Here is a 14417-nt window from a genome sequence, read left to right on the forward strand (position 1 = left end):
ACTGAGCGTAGCATCTCCGGTTCGGTTCTTTAGCTCTCTGGGATAACTGATATTTGCTCAAGTGTGGTGGGGCCTGGCCCATCACTAACCACTAACGACTTTCGGCCATTCGTAAAGACCAATCATGGGATAGAAATTGAGATGCATCTGTCTCCGCCAAAGGTCAAGCAGTACGAGCACTCGCCCCGTTCAGTAAGTCAGTGAGCCAGTGAGCCAGTGAGCCACTGAGCCAATGAGCCAGACTTTATCATGGTCAGGTGGCCGTCATAGTTGTGTACATCATAATGATCATCGAAAATCGGACTCTGAATGCCACGCCATGGGTTAAATGTCTAATGATTAGCTGACAAATTGATATAAGCATTTAATGGTGCTGTCCTTGTCTGCGGCAGCGTGAGGATGAGGAGTTATGAATGCCACAAGCCGGCCACGACGGGTTTCATGTACAACACGACTCAAAATGATCGAAGCACCAACGCCCCCTGAATGCAGACACTGTACAGTGGGCTCCAGCCATAGATGGATTTGAATTCTTTGGATTCTGTGTAACAAATTTAAGAAAATCGTAAGCGAGTTTTGTCACTAAATATATATCATCACTGTGTGTTGGACGACACAGGCATCGACAGGTCATCATGTATACGAGTCATTCGACAAATTGCAGCAGCAAACACAATTTCAAATCTGTTGGGGCATCTTTGACGGGGGCCTTGCATGTGTAGTAGTGGGTGGACGCGAGCGATGGTTCACGAGCGCGCTATGGGAAGATGCAATCAGTGGCCAGGCTTCCGATCTGTGCGCCTTCAAAATGCTATACACTTGCCCAGCTTTGGGCTGCAAATCTTTTGCCTCAGTGCTGCCGCTGCCGCTGCCACTGCTGCTGCCGCTGCCCTCTGTATACTTTTATGTCTGTGTGCGGTAACTGTAAAGTTCAGGCCACAATGAGAGTCCCCAAGCTGGAGCCACTGAATCGAGCTTGGGTATAAATATGCAAACGGCTGGCAATGCTGGCCACAGTACCCAAACGAAGCTAGGCCGCAGCAGACGGTCGCAAAGGATCAGATCACAAATCAGAGGATACAAAATGCAATACAGAGTAAGTTCCTACCAGATTTTGTTGGCTTAATGGAGACTCAGTTGGTTCCGTTCCGCTGGCAGCTACTAATCGTCGTAGCCTTGCTGATGAGCTTGGACCAGGCAAGACCACAGGGACAGTCCGGAGAACCTATTCCCATTCTCAGGCAGGAGCAGGAGGTGAACTTCGATGGGTCCTACAAGTACTCCTATGAGACGGGCAACGGCATCAATGTCGAGGAGGAGGGCTACCTGAAGAACGCTGGCACCGACGATGCTGGACAGGTGAGTTCAGCTCAGTGAATCGTGCCCAGACAGCTTGGCATTTGCTGGGGACCTGCACCTGCCCCTCGGGCAGCTAATTTGCCAAATGAACTCAAGCTAATTTTGATTTACATCTTGTGTGCCATTTGCAAAGGTCGCGCAGGGCTTCTTCTCCTACACCTCCCCGGAGGGCATACCCATTCGGATCACCTATCTGGCTGATGAGAATGGCTTCCAGCCGCAAGGCGATCATCTGCCCACGCCCCCACCAATCCCCCCGGCGATCCAGAAGGCACTCGCCTACCTGGCCACGGCGCCGCCGCCGCCTCAAGAGCAACCGTCTGGTGGGTTCAACAACCGACGGGGCTAGACAATGTGGATCACCTACATATATATTCCCCTGCGTGAGCAATAAATCGGGACACACAACAAGCGAACGTGGAAACGATAATAAATTGATTTAAATGAAACTGTTTGAACGTTTTATTGGTATACTAAAAACAGTTACTTAGTTGAATGAATAAGGCGCAGCATAATTAGTTGCTGGTACTTACCAGTTTTTAATTAAAGAACAATTTATTCCATCCCGAAAGTATGCCATTCCATTAGATTCTGTAGTCTCCTGCAGAGGATTGCTATCATACACATTCGCATAGCATACTTTTAGGCGAGACTCGGAGGAATCTCAATGAGAAACAACTGGTAGCTGGTAGCCTGTCCAAAATTATCTTCACGTGACCCCCCCAAAGAAATGTCAATGTTTGGTCCAGCCTTTGGAGATGGCTCATCGAATCACTGCAATTAATCTGCATCAAGTGGCGGCATCCACTGTGCCGACTGCTTTCCAACAAATTATGAACTAATCGCATCGTAAACCCCGACGCTTAATTGATCAAGTCCCCCACCGGTCAGATCGGTGTCAATTAGGCACAGCAGCAGTCGCTTACTTGGCCCAGTCCAGACCAGGCCGGACCGTGGGCACTTACAGAATAGAGCTCGATTCTTCTCCATGTGGGCGTAGTGCGGCGTACCAGCGAAAGATATAAAGCTGGGGACCACTGGCCAAAGCTTCTCATTGATCATCTTCAACCATGTGGCTGCGTATAACGGTAGGTTGGGTGCTTCACTCGGATCGGATGCCACGTCGGGTTTCTTACGGACTTCCTGTTGCAGATTGCTCTACTACTGGCCTGCGTGGCTGGAGCCCTGGCCCAAAATGACGGAAGGTATCGGCCTCCTCCAGCTGCGGTGCGGGCGACTGCTGGCGACGGACGCTATAAAGGTGGTAACGACGGACGCTATCGCGGAGGAAACGACGGACGCTATTCCGGCGCCAGCGATGGCCGCTATGTACACGTGGACAACAAGTATGAGCATGACGATCGAGCCGGCGGTGCTTATACCGGAGACCGTAACCGCTATGTGGGCGACAAGAATACTGGCGGCGGAGCAGGCCGTGCTGGGGCAGGAGCAGGAGCAGGGTCAGGGTCAGGGTCAGGGGCTCGACCAGGCGGCGGAGCAGCTGGTGCGGCAGGCGCAGGAGCCACCAAAAAACCCCAGCCGCGACCCACCATACCTCCACCGCCAGCCGTCGTCGATGTGACCGCCAATTTGCCCAAGGGACGGGGCACAGGCGAAGGCGGCAATGGTTGGGCCATCATCCGACTGGAAGATGATGTCGAGCAAGATGGCTACCACTATCTGTGAGTATACTCGAACCAAGACTGCAGCAGAGAATAAAATCGGGGATAATTCGATTCTCCCCCTAGCTATGAGACGGAGAACGGCATTCTGGCCGAGGAGAGCGGACGCATCGAGAAGCTGGCCGAGGATGATGGCCTGCGCTCGAAGGGCTTCTACGAGTACACTGGCGACGATGGCATACTCTACCGCGTGGACTATACGGCCGACGACAATGGTTTTGTGCCCAGTGCTGCTCACCTCCCAACGCCACCACCCCCGCCGCCCTATGTGGCCAAGCTGTTGGCCTACCTGGAGGAGAATGCCAAGAAGAAGAAATAGATATTGAATCGAAAGTGTGAAATGAAATCTAAGATTTGATAATAAACCGATGTGCCATTAGAACTGTTCATGGATTACAGCTAAAATAAGTGCTTTAAAACCGATTCCAGTTCCGCATTACATTTATTTCACCAACTCCAATACATTTCATTTATCATTCATTTTACCGCAGAGTGGGCAGGATACGCTGTTGTATGTACTCCAGGACTTCGTTAATGGTCTCATGAATCTTCTCGGGCTGTCAATGAACCAAGCTTTAGTAGGAAAATGTGCGTACCCACCACATAACATAGACTTACGTCCTGTTCGGAATTAATGTTGCTTTGAGGCTGAGCCTCGTGCTGTTGCTGCTGCTGCTCCTCGCTGACCTCCACAGGTGGCTCACAGCTCACCTCTGAGCCTTCATCGGGCTGGTGGTAGTGATAGGGCTGTTCCGCCACTCCCGTCGCCTTCTCCGTCCCCGTCTCCCACAGCTTATTCTCGTTAACGTAGCTATATTTTTTCATATCCGGATGGGTATCGTCGCCATCGCGCACCCATTCGAATTGGATGATCTGCCAGCCCGTGCCTTTGTAGTTGAAGTCGATCATGAAGCGCAGATGATCGCGGGGACCCAGGGCGAAGTTCTCGTTGGCCTCCTGTACACTGGCGGCCAGCTGCTCCTCGGCCTTTCGGAAGATGCTGCGCAGATCGGCGGAGTACGGCTGTCCCCGGTCCCCGTACCCGCCATCGTAGGGATTGTGCTCATGCCGGTACTTTCCGCTGTCGTCCGGCATATACCAGCCCGTGGCTCCGTGCAGCTCGGGAATGTACCGGCCCCGCTTGGGCGGCCTTGGTTCCAATTGTTCCTGGCCCCAGGAGCAGGTGATGGCCAGGCCGAGCAGCGCCAGAGCACTCAATGGCAGCGTTAAGCGTGTTTTCATGTCGACTACCTGATTACGTTTGATTCGACCCCAATGCACTCGCTGGCCATTTTAGTTTGGGTCTCCACGCCCGATAGCCGTTTGGCTAATAACACCCGAGGTTTATGTGCCAGATGGCATCGTTTAATTGGATTAAATATGGGCGGGACTGAACCCGAGCTTATTCGGCGGCAGATGATTCAGCAGCCACTGCCTGGCAATAAGTAGAAGCTCTTTGCATACTAACAAGTCATCAAATACTGTAAGCGACTAACTAAGCAACTCGTTTGCATTGGCAACAGCGGGTCGCTTTTAACCTTTCGGAGACCCAATGCATTGCAGCCCCACCAAAACGGAGACGACCACTTCGGAATAGAGATCAAACTGTGTCAAAGCCATCACACCCAGATGTTGGACAGAATGCCACCGATGACCGACACAGGATAGGATTCCACAGGCTACCACCAATTGAATAATTTATCAATTGAACACTTAACACATCCAACTCAACGCCTTTCCATTGATTAGCTTAGTGCTTATCATTCAACAGCTTTGTTCCTTCGAAAGCCATTCAACCGAATCACTTATCGATGATCGATTTGTCAGACATGTTGCCGTTTGTCACCTTAATTGGCTGGACTTTCGGCAAACCAAACCCCATAGGATCAAAGGTAATTAGTGTCGTTTAAATCAAATTTAAAACGCATTATACAAAATGAGACGCTCGTTTGTCTTACTTAAAAGGCATTTATAACAACCACAACTGTCAGTCCATCGAGCTGTGAGATCGGTCAACGGTTTGGGTTCGATATTCATTAATCACCTTGTCAGCCCATTGATTTGGGCAGTCATACCATTCATAACATCGCTGTAGATCCCATAGCCCGACAACTCTAGAATGTTGAGGCGGTGTCAGAAATCGAAAGCGACCACGCCCACGCCTGCTGCCAGACAAGGTTTCGTTTCCGTAGGCTGGGGTCTTGACTTGAACTCTTGACTTGATTGAACCTTGCAAATATTTCAAATACCTGATCGTGGTAAGGAAGTGAATGATGATTGGGTGCCGTGAATCATGAGGTCGTAGAACCTACGTAGAATCATCACGGATTACTCACTTATAAGTGATTCCGTACGATCGATGGATCGCTTGGAGGAATGTGTATGTATTCTATTAAAACTGCAACAACAGGTTAGCATTTATCTCTCTCTCTCTCTCTTTGGGATCTGGATTGGTGGCGGGACTTTAAATTATTCGCTGGAGATAAATAAAGAGAGACTGCCCCTGGCACTGAGTCGCCAGAAACGCGTAATTTGGTGTTTTGCATGCAATTAATTAATTTCACAAAATGTTCGCTTGCATGTTCATGCCTGCACCTCCCCACTGCCTCTGCCACCACTTGGCCCGCGGAGCGTCCTTGGGGGGAAATTTATGAGAGTGCCGAAAAGTATCACCGCTTAAGGCTGACAATTGGCAGGATATGGCCGGTTACTCGTAAATTGAACTCAACTTAAAGTAAAATATTTAACGACAGTTCTGCGGTCAGCGTTAACGTTAACCCATTCGAAAGAAGCTCAGCCAGCGGAACTAGAGATTTCTGGGGAAGTTTATACAAGATTGAGATTCCATTGGCATGATGTCATACCGGGGGCGATTGTGAAATAAAAACACATTTCACTTCTTCGCACTTGTCGGGCTGGAAATTTATTTATATGCGATTTTTCCATTTTATATAAATTTATTTTATGCGCTTTTTGGCCAAACGACAAGAGAAATTTAAAAATTGAAAGCACCCAAAACATGAATGCGTATTTTATTTAGCACCTTTGGATTTTACAACCGCGGCGGTCGGATATTGCTGGGGTCCGACAATAATTTAGGAGAAGATCTTTGAACTCGCTTGCAATTTGGGTCCCTCAGTCCCAGTCCCAGGTGTCAGGTTGAAGATCCCACATATCACATATCACTTATCACGAATACCAGACTGAAGAGGCATCAACTCGTATCCAATTACGCCTCATTGTGGCTGGTAATTTGTTTCATTGTTCTGGAGTCTGCTCCAATTGCAGTTTGTCAGAAAGCCTGATTTTTTTGGGTGGGTTTGCCTCGGACCTACAGCAAAATGGCGCTTTGTAAATTAATTCGTTGGGCGAAACAAATGCCAGCAATTAATGGCACAAATCGTTTGTATTTAATGGGATCGATTAAAATGTGAATGCGCCGTGTGCTACCAAAAACCATCCATCTATTCTGGCATTCGGTGGCCAAACTGGCTTCAGCATCCACCAATATTTATAGACGTTCCATTTTGATTTATACCACCCGTGATGCCTCAGAACATACTAATTAAACCAAAAAGAGAGCAAATGATATATAAGCAACAAATATTGAGAAAAAATCAAACCTAAATAAAAAAGGAGAGGAGTCGCATTGACAGTTCCAGTGTGTGTGAAAACCCACGCAAAGTCGGGGGTAATTTATGGACAGAAATACAATGCCAGCCTATAAAGATTTCATTTGTTTTGCACGAAATGCTAAAGGCTGTCTGTCCAAAAGGCCGACTTAGAGGGGGTGAAAATACGCGTAAATCATATGTGGGGAGCCCAGTCTCTGGAACGGGAACGGGAACAGGAATGGGAATGGGAATCGAACTGAACAATGCTGTCATTATAATATCCAATTAAATTCCACTGGTAAACCCCGGGCTTGGCCAAGGGATAAAGTGCTCAAACAATCGATAGGAATCGATGAGCGCAAATACATATTCGTATCTGCGACGCATTGGAATGGCAAAAGAAGAGGCATCGATCGCATTCTTGATAAGAGCTGTCCGCCTCCCAATACAGAGAGCGAAAGAAAGACAAAGAAGCAAACAACGGTGCATAATGAAACATCTGTTATCTGGAAGCATTTGGAGAGAGAGGAACGGGGAGTGGAAACAGTTGCTCAAGGTTTTTTCGAATAATCCAATGAAATTTCATGCATACCCAGTATGTTATTTCATTTCACTTCAATTGTAATGCTGCAGAGCACTCGGTGATATGAGAGCGCCCTCCAAAAAAAATAAAACTTTTGTCGGTTGAGATTAATTTTAGTTGATCAGCGACTGCTCCAGAAGGGTGCGTATTACTCATAAATTATCTTTTTTAAACATACGAGACTTTCCTTTCCCACTGTGCCTCCAGTTCTCTTCGGGCCCTCGAAGCGCAAAGCTTGTATCGGAAACGCAAGCGCAAGCGACTTCGGAAGCAGAGTTATTCGTATTCCATCCCCGGAAATAATGGGCATCGGAACCAAGCTCTGGCCGACTGTGGGAACAGTGGTTTTCCTAATCGGAAGCGTGGCAGTCGGCGAGATTCTCAAGTGTTACCAGTGCAACGAGGCGGACCAGACGTGCGGCGGCCCGCAAAAGCCCCTCGGACACATTGGAGAGTGCCCCCACTCAACCATGTGCACGAAAACCGTATTAACCATGAGCCTACTGGAGGGAAACCAGTGGATCAAGACGATGCGGGGATGTGCCCAGCAGCTGAGCACCACACACGTCTTCGTCAACAAGTCGTGGGAGGAGAAGTCCGTCGTGGAGGAGCCGTACGAAGAGGGCTGCATCGAGGAGAAGGTGAACTTCAGGAACACCGTTCTGCTCTGCCACTGCCGCGGAGACTTGTGCAACGCATCGAGCAGTCCCGCGCTTGACGGCCGAATGCTGCCGCTGATCCTCATAGGCTTCATCTGGTACTGGAGCTATAGGAAATTACACATGTGATCGCCTACTAGTCGGGGGCACTTTTTGGGGAGTGCCCGTGTTGATACTTCCTGCTCTCTAAGCCGACTCAAATTGTTTGAAATTAGTTTTAAGCAGATTAAAGATTTATGTGCGACACTTTCCGGAGGAGAGATGCCTCGTCAATGAAATAAAACACACTCAAACTTGTTCTGACATTGGATATGGATCGTAAATACTTGAATTCAGCGGAGATTAACATCCAACCGAGCCCATCCAAGCCGATCCAACCTGGTCGTGTGATGTGATAGTGACGCATCGTATCGAAGAAAGTGTGAGATTTGGACAGAATGTGATCCAAGGTCAATGCCAGTGCTGGCCATTAAAAATATTTCTCCATATAGATATAGTCTGTATGTGTGGATTTTTATAATAAAATAACACCAGCAGCACCCTGCGGTGTGAAGATCTGATCTGATATCTGATCGCAAATACTTGTAGCATGCAAATCAAGTGACAACCGCCCGGGCATCACAAATCGAACTTGTAATTGATTAAAAAGACATTTTATTTAAATATTTATTAAGTATTTGTGACTTTTATGAATGCCCCCCTATATAGTATGTAGAAATCGACAGAACCCAAAAACAAACGAAATGATTCAAAAAGTAACAATAACAGCACGCGCCGTGATTCACACAACAATCTGGCTCTGCTTTGGGTCGGGTCTGGTATGGCCTGGTCTCTGGTCTCTGGTCTGTGGTCTCGTTTCATTCCATCTCTGCTGGTCTGGCTCCCAGCCGTGGGTTCAGCGTACGACCTTTGGAGTGCACTGACTGTGACGCATCATCGATACTTGGTACTTGGTGATCGGTGCTCGGTACTCTTTACCCTCTGCCCGTGGCCAGGCCGGCACTCGGCTTCCCGTGTCCCAAACTGTTGCGTTTTAATCACAGTTTATGTTTATGGTCGTTATTAATTGGCTTAAGACCGACAATGTGCGCTGACAATCCTTCTCCGTTTCGGCTGCTTGCATCTGCATACAAATGGATGTACCTAGTAGTACATCGGTAATCTTGGATTCATCTCCAGACTCCGAAACCGTTAAGGACAAATTCCAAGCCGATCCCCGAGCTGTCACTGCCGCAGCTGCTGGCGGTGTCAACGTTTGCTACAAACAATTAAAATCATTTTTGTCAACATTTTTCTTATGCCGGTTCAATCCGAGTCTTATTACGATTCCGATTCCGGTTATACTTATGCATATGTCTGTACATATATATGTATGTATGCTGTGAGGGACCCAGCCCCAATCGCAGCCCCATCCTCATCTCCACCTCAAAATCTCCATCTCCAGCGTCGACTTCTGCTTCAGCTTCAATATTAATGCATTTCGCGTTGTGGCAGGCGCGCGCATTGTCTGAATGGTTATTTATTTTTTTTTTATTTATATTTTTATGCGTTTTTTTGTTTGTGTTTTTTTTTTCTTGGCTGTATTTCCGCTGGTGCGTAATTTATGATTTCATTACGGCACTTTTATGGCGCTTCCGAGTGCCTCCAGGTAGTTGGGACATGTATGTATCTCCGATGCCGACGATGTTGTCATCGGTTGCCAAAGCTAGTTAACGTTGGACCCCAGCTGAGAAATTAACGGGCGTCTGAGCATGGCTAAAGCGATCCAGGGAAGGAAGATCCAGCCCAAGACCCTAAATAATGCCATCCTCCGCAGGATATTTATCTTTCCCGGAAACCATGCACATCGTCAATGTCAATGTATCTTCGAGCCTCTCTTCAAGAGGGGGATTTCGTATTTGTTTTAAATCATATTAAAAGAATTCAAGGTGTTCCCGGAACAAAGTTTTGAGTGTCACTTACATATCGAAATATGCTAGTTAGTTGTTGAGCTCCTTCCTAGTTAGTATATCTTTATCTGTTAGACTCTTCAGTATACAATTTTCATTGGCTCTGTTTTGCCGCATGTCCTTGACTTAAATAGGTATTTTCCCTTTATTGTGCGACTATGACCAATCAAAACAAATTAGTTTTTATTTTTCAAAAGTCGTTATCTGCGCTGACTTTATGACGTCTGGGGCCTGAACTTTACCTTCGATTATCAGCAAATGAAGCGATTTCCAAAAAAATTGCTCGCTCTCATTGTTCGGCAGAATTTTGATGACAGTTTGCATCGAAATCACGGGAATTTCTTCATCAGAAGCGTAGTAAACAGCGCGTCATCCACTGCCATATATCCTGAGCTGCAGATCGCTATAGTTCAAGTTCAAAAGGTCGCTGAACCCGCGGAGACGACGTTTGCCAAATTATACAAATTTTTAATTGATTATATATGTATGTAATTACGATTATTGACGACATTGATAGCCTTATAAATGATTACCTCAGTTATTGAGCTAATGAGAGCGTCTAAGCTGCATTCCATGCGAAAGCCAGTAGCGAGATGAAACGCGCACAAGACAAGAAGAGTGCGACTCGTCATTGTCGAAAACCCATAAGGGAGCAGCCGGAGAGAGAGAGAGAGGGTGCCAGAGCTGTTGTTCTTCTTTCTTATCGAATTAAACTGAGGTGAACCGGTACGTACACACACACACACACACTCTCACACACGAAGCAGAAACAGAGCAGCCCACAGCAAACGAGCGCGCGGATGCTGCGCCGGCTGAGGCTGAGAATTTTAGGAGCGTCGTTGCGCCGAAAGCACAGCCACCGGCACATCTCTATATAAATGGGGCGTACTTGATCGAACTCCAAACATTCCTGTTGCAGTCTCCCTCAGAGAAGGATTACCAGCGAGAACACATCAGCCAGCAGCAAACAGCAGCAACAAGCCCGAGGATAATTACCCAAAGGATATCGACTATAATCTAAGAAAAGCAAACATGTTCACCCAATCCATGCTGAGATTCTCCGCTGTGGTGGTCGTGGTAAGTAATCCAGTGCCCAGACCCAGTGCCCAGATCCTGCCAAGTGACCAGAGTGACGCCCAGTGCTGGCGGTGAACGTGGTGAACAATACGTGTATTACGTCTCCGTCACGTTGCCAGCGCGAGTTCAATTAGCAACAAAAGAAATAAATACGCATTTATTTAATTACCTCGTGCCGACTCGATTCGGAGCAAGTTTTGGCACAGGCGCCGCTGATTCATTAGATCCGGAGTACATTCAACCCGTCCGCACTTTGGGGGCCACTTCCTGTCACTGTTTTAATTGCATTATGCAAATCAGTTGGTAATCATCTAACCCCTCGCCTACAGGCTCTCATTGCTGTCTGCCACACCAGTCCCGTCCCAGACGAGGACCTCAATGGCAAGTACACGGTTTCAGGGCAAAATTCTAACGCCGGCAAATACAGATCAGTGGATGACGGACGCTACCATCCCAGCTCGCAGAATGAAGGTATTTCGTGATCCAACTCTATTAACGCGCCTACCCACGCCCACTGACTGCATGCGGTTGCTGTTGCCGCCCACTAACCCCCAGCCAAGAGCGAATTGGCTGCCACCAGAGCAAGCCCGATCTTGCCCAGCTACCAGTACTAACACACATGTACAGACGTGCCCGAGAGCATGCGAATATGCGTTGATTCCTATAACACACTTATTTATACTCGTACCAATAATCTGTTGACTCTCTAACCAAGTTCAAGCTCAAGGTTGGCCCGGCCTTTGAAATGTTTTAAAATTGCAAATCCAATTCCGAATCGGAATATCGCGATCTTGAGCTGAGCTTCTTCACTAACCAGAGTACACTCCTCCCCCCTATCCCTAGCACTTAAACATGATATTAAACATTCGATTTCTTATAGGCCGGAGTGGTACACAGGATAGTTTAGGTAAATCATTGAAGTACAAATGAAGGAAAGAAGCCATTCCATTCTTTCAGTTCTTTGTAGAGAACAACATCCACACTATCACAAAATCGATACTCATCTGCAGATTAGGGATGAAAGCTGACCTTTTGCCGTTCTGGCCTCACTGTAGTTGTTTGACTGTAGTTTAACCCAAAACCGAATCACTTTCAGACTTAACTGCAAATCCATTTGTACATTTGTACATAAAGGAAACGAGAAACTAACGAAAGTTGTAAATATCTAATGGCAGATATGCTCGTAACTAAAGGGTCCGAAGTTACCCGCACATCACCCATACTCACACTCACACAGACCAGCGCTTTTCCTATAGACAGCCCCACTAACCATTGACTTCTGTTGCACCCCAAAGGTCGCTACAATCACATGCCTCAGCCCTACACTCATGTAACGGATCACCGCGAGCTTGGAGCCTACCATCACGTTCCCTACCCCTACGACGGTGGCTATGGGCCATATGCCGGACTCAATCTGCCCTACGTCCACGATGCCAAGCCCTACAAGTGAGTGTAACTGAAAATAATAGTCTGTAATGATATTAACGGAATGAAATCGTTTCATTTGCAGCCACGATCTGTACACAGTAAGTAATGCCGAGTTTAAAGTACCAGAAATCCGCTTGGAGTACGGCTTTCCCCAACATGAACCGCAAATCGCAACACAAACCCATCTACAACCGAGCATCCAGCACTAAAGCGCCAAAAACCCCAGCCCAGCCCCCAGAAACCCCCCGCAATCCGGCAATTCCCCTTCTGTTCCACCTCCTGCTTTCATAACCAACCAAAATGATTATTTACGAACGTTTTCGGCTCTGCAACTAAACCAACCATAACGCGCTACATGAACACCTCATAAGGTATCCTGCATGATCCAATCCGAACACGAACCCGAGCCCAAAAACCCTTGAACCCTACTCCTAAATCCATGCCCACGTACACGCATGCAACCCACAAGCACACACACACACCCACACAAAAATGAGCAAAATGATAACAAAAAAAAAACACCAACTACAACCACACAACACCGCACCACCACTCACAGTCCACGACGACGACAACGACGAAGAAGCCGACTACAACGACAAAGCGGACCACCACCACCACCACCACGACCACGACCACGCCCAGGAACATCCTCTACAACTACGATGATGAGGGACGCCACAAGATTCTGCACCAGGAAGAGATCCGCAAGAAGGACAAATACGATCATGCGTAAGTTTTCCATCAACGAAATTCCCTTCCGTCCAAGCTAATGTCCCGAACATGTCCTATCCGAAACAGTTTCCTGACCGAGAACGGCATCTACGGCGAGGAGGAGGCCAAGATCCATCACACCGGCGGCACACACGCCAAGGGATACTACGAGTATACCGGCGATGATGGCATGCTGTATCGCGTCAACTACGCCTCGAACGATGGAGGCTTCATGCCCGAGGGCGATCATATTCCCACTCCTCCCCCCATTCCCGAGGCCATTGCGCGCGCCCTGAAGTACGTGGAGGAGCAGCACAAGGCCAATGGTGGAGCCCAGTTCGATCATCGTGGCTTCCGCATCAACCACATGACCAAGGACATCAAAGCCCAAATCAAGTCCATTCATCTGGAGCGCATGCCTAAGGAGTTGAGTGACCAGATCCGTATGCTCGAGCACGAGGTCGAGCTGGCCGAGGAGGAGGAGCGCGAGGAGGAACGTGCCGAGCAGGAGCGGCAGAAGCGTAAGCGCCTGTCCGACGTACATCCCACAGTGCAGCCAGTTGTGCCCCACTAGGTTCGCTCTCAGACTTGCCTCATCAACAGCCATAAGGTCCCTCTACCTCTACCAACCACCCTCCCGCCCACCCAAACAGTCCTAGTCCAACCACCCACACCCCACCATTCCCTTGCATTTGCCGAGTGATCATCGGGCAAACCCTATAACAAGCCATCGAAAAAATCCAGGAAAAAATCCACAAAAAAAGGAAAAGGAAGGAGACAAATGGAGGAATCGAATTGTAGTCGTATATGTAGTACTCTCCTATGTTATTTCGTATTTATTTATCTATCTAACTCAATGTGACAACGTTGCTAAGCATAAGATAATTAATATTTGTTATTTTATATATCAAAATACACACCCAACTATGATATCTGTTACGAAGAATCAAGTGTTTTTTTCCAACGAGCGAACAACTTGAAGATCATCTTGAGCCCTTGAGTTGAACGAATGTTTTATTATTCTGAACCAAAGGCCACATCGCATCGCATTTGATAATGAAACTGTCTGACATTTTGCCAAATTATATTCCACATTTTGAATACCCAATATACGGGCTCCGTTTAAAATTAATGGGTTTCTTGCTCTCCCAAAGTCGAGACAAAAACAAGTCTCCGTCTAAGTAGTCGCTGTATACTCATACACCGAGTACTCGTACACTCACTATTCACATTTCCGATAAGCGAAAGTTGACCCATTTTTGTCGGCAGGCCCAGCTTGAGCTGGGGGTAACCCATAAGAGTGATTTGTTTAGTTTTAAAAAATAAATAGAATAAAATAGAAAGAGACGACT

At 47.5% G+C, this 14417-nt stretch overlaps 5 protein-coding genes and 1 long non-coding RNA gene across 8 annotated transcripts; 4 read left to right on the forward strand and 2 right to left on the reverse strand.

Annotated features, from left to right (window-relative positions):
- Positions 1 to 1008: 1008 nt before the first annotated feature.
- Positions 1009 to 1808, forward strand: Cpr49Aa (Cuticular protein 49Aa). Its single transcript, XM_001360813.4, has 3 exons — positions 1009 to 1096; positions 1159 to 1359; positions 1493 to 1808. Exons 1-3 carry the CDS (start codon positions 1085 to 1087, stop codon positions 1706 to 1708), a joined length of 429 nt encoding a protein of 142 aa, XP_001360850.4. The 5' UTR covers positions 1009 to 1084; the 3' UTR covers positions 1709 to 1808.
- A 481-nt stretch (positions 1809 to 2289) lies between these two features.
- On the forward strand, positions 2290 to 3428 carry Cpr49Ab (Cuticular protein 49Ab). Its single transcript, XM_001360815.3, has 3 exons — positions 2290 to 2447; positions 2512 to 3041; positions 3108 to 3428. The coding sequence occupies exons 1-3, from the start codon at positions 2430 to 2432 to the stop codon at positions 3358 to 3360; spliced, it is 801 nt and encodes a 266-aa protein (XP_001360852.2). The 5' UTR covers positions 2290 to 2429; the 3' UTR covers positions 3361 to 3428.
- Positions 3429 to 3464: 36 nt separating this feature from the next.
- On the reverse strand, positions 3465 to 4315 carry LOC4804271 (uncharacterized). The gene is made up of 2 exons (XM_001360816.4): positions 3660 to 4315; positions 3465 to 3598 (listed from the first exon to the last, which is right to left on the reverse strand). The coding sequence occupies exons 1-2, from the start codon at positions 4281 to 4283 to the stop codon at positions 3524 to 3526; spliced, it is 699 nt and encodes a 232-aa protein (XP_001360853.3). The 5' UTR covers positions 4284 to 4315; the 3' UTR covers positions 3465 to 3523.
- A 2845-nt stretch (positions 4316 to 7160) lies between these two features.
- On the forward strand, positions 7161 to 8207 carry LOC4804272 (uncharacterized). The gene is made up of 2 exons (XM_001360817.4): positions 7161 to 7379; positions 7446 to 8207. Exon 2 carries the CDS (start codon positions 7541 to 7543, stop codon positions 8024 to 8026), a length of 486 nt encoding a protein of 161 aa, XP_001360854.3. The 5' UTR covers positions 7161 to 7379; positions 7446 to 7540; the 3' UTR covers positions 8027 to 8207.
- A 324-nt stretch (positions 8208 to 8531) lies between these two features.
- On the reverse strand, positions 8532 to 10535 carry LOC117183618 (uncharacterized). The gene is made up of 2 exons (XR_004468745.1): positions 9860 to 10535; positions 8532 to 9773 (listed from the first exon to the last, which is right to left on the reverse strand). It is a non-coding gene; the product is annotated as an uncharacterized lncRNA (long non-coding RNA).
- A 210-nt stretch (positions 10536 to 10745) lies between these two features.
- Positions 10746 to 14011, forward strand: Cpr49Ac (Cuticular protein 49Ac). Of its 3 annotated transcripts, none has more exons than XM_033378150.1 (7): positions 10746 to 10923; positions 11253 to 11304; positions 11804 to 11830; positions 12219 to 12369; positions 12434 to 12449; positions 12911 to 13083; positions 13153 to 14011. In XM_033378150.1, the coding sequence occupies exons 1-7, from the start codon at positions 10879 to 10881 to the stop codon at positions 13637 to 13639; spliced, it is 951 nt and encodes a 316-aa protein (XP_033234041.1). In that variant the 5' UTR covers positions 10746 to 10878; the 3' UTR covers positions 13640 to 14011. The 3 variants fall into 3 exon arrangements, with proteins under 3 accessions (XP_033234041.1, XP_033234039.1, XP_033234040.1); XM_033378148.1 differs by having other exon boundaries at positions 10747 to 10923; positions 11253 to 11394; XM_033378149.1 differs by lacking the exon at positions 11804 to 11830 and having other exon boundaries at positions 10747 to 10923; positions 11253 to 11394.
- Positions 14012 to 14417: the final 406 nt, after the last annotated feature.

The sequence above is a fragment of the Drosophila pseudoobscura genome, chromosome 3, assembly GCF_009870125.1.
Source record: "Drosophila pseudoobscura strain MV-25-SWS-2005 chromosome 3, UCI_Dpse_MV25, whole genome shotgun sequence".
NCBI lineage: Eukaryota > Metazoa > Arthropoda > Insecta > Diptera > Drosophilidae > Drosophila > Drosophila pseudoobscura.

Excerpts from the sequence above, each read along its gene's own strand:
- Cpr49Ac (XM_033378148.1), top strand. The coding sequence starts at position 10,879 with ATGTTCACCCAATCCATGCTGAGATTCTCCGCTGTGGTGGTCGTG. Across the intron at positions 10,924-11,252 it reads TCTCCGCTGTGGTGGTCGTG|GCTCTCATTGCTGTCTGCCA; the intron begins GTAAGTAATCCA and ends CCTCGCCTACAG. Across the intron at positions 11,395-11,803 it reads TCCCAGCTCGCAGAATGAAG|GCCGGAGTGGTACACAGGAT; the intron begins GTATTTCGTGAT and ends GATTTCTTATAG.
- Cpr49Aa (XM_001360813.4), top strand. Across the intron at positions 1,360-1,492 it reads GCACCGACGATGCTGGACAG|GTCGCGCAGGGCTTCTTCTC; the intron begins GTGAGTTCAGCT and ends CCATTTGCAAAG.
- LOC4804271 (XM_001360816.4), bottom strand. The coding sequence starts at position 4,283 with ATGAAAACACGCTTAACGCTGCCATTGAGTGCTCTGGCGCTGCTCGGC. Across the intron at positions 3,599-3,659 it reads ACATTAATTCCGAACAGGAC|CCCGAGAAGATTCATGAGAC; the intron begins GTAAGTCTATGT and ends GTTCATTGACAG.
- LOC4804272 (XM_001360817.4), top strand. The coding sequence starts at position 7,541 with ATGGGCATCGGAACCAAGCTCTGGCCGACTGTGGGAACAGTGGTTTTC.
- Cpr49Ab (XM_001360815.3), top strand. Across the intron at positions 3,042-3,107 it reads CAAGATGGCTACCACTATCT|CTATGAGACGGAGAACGGCA; the intron begins GTGAGTATACTC and ends TTCTCCCCCTAG.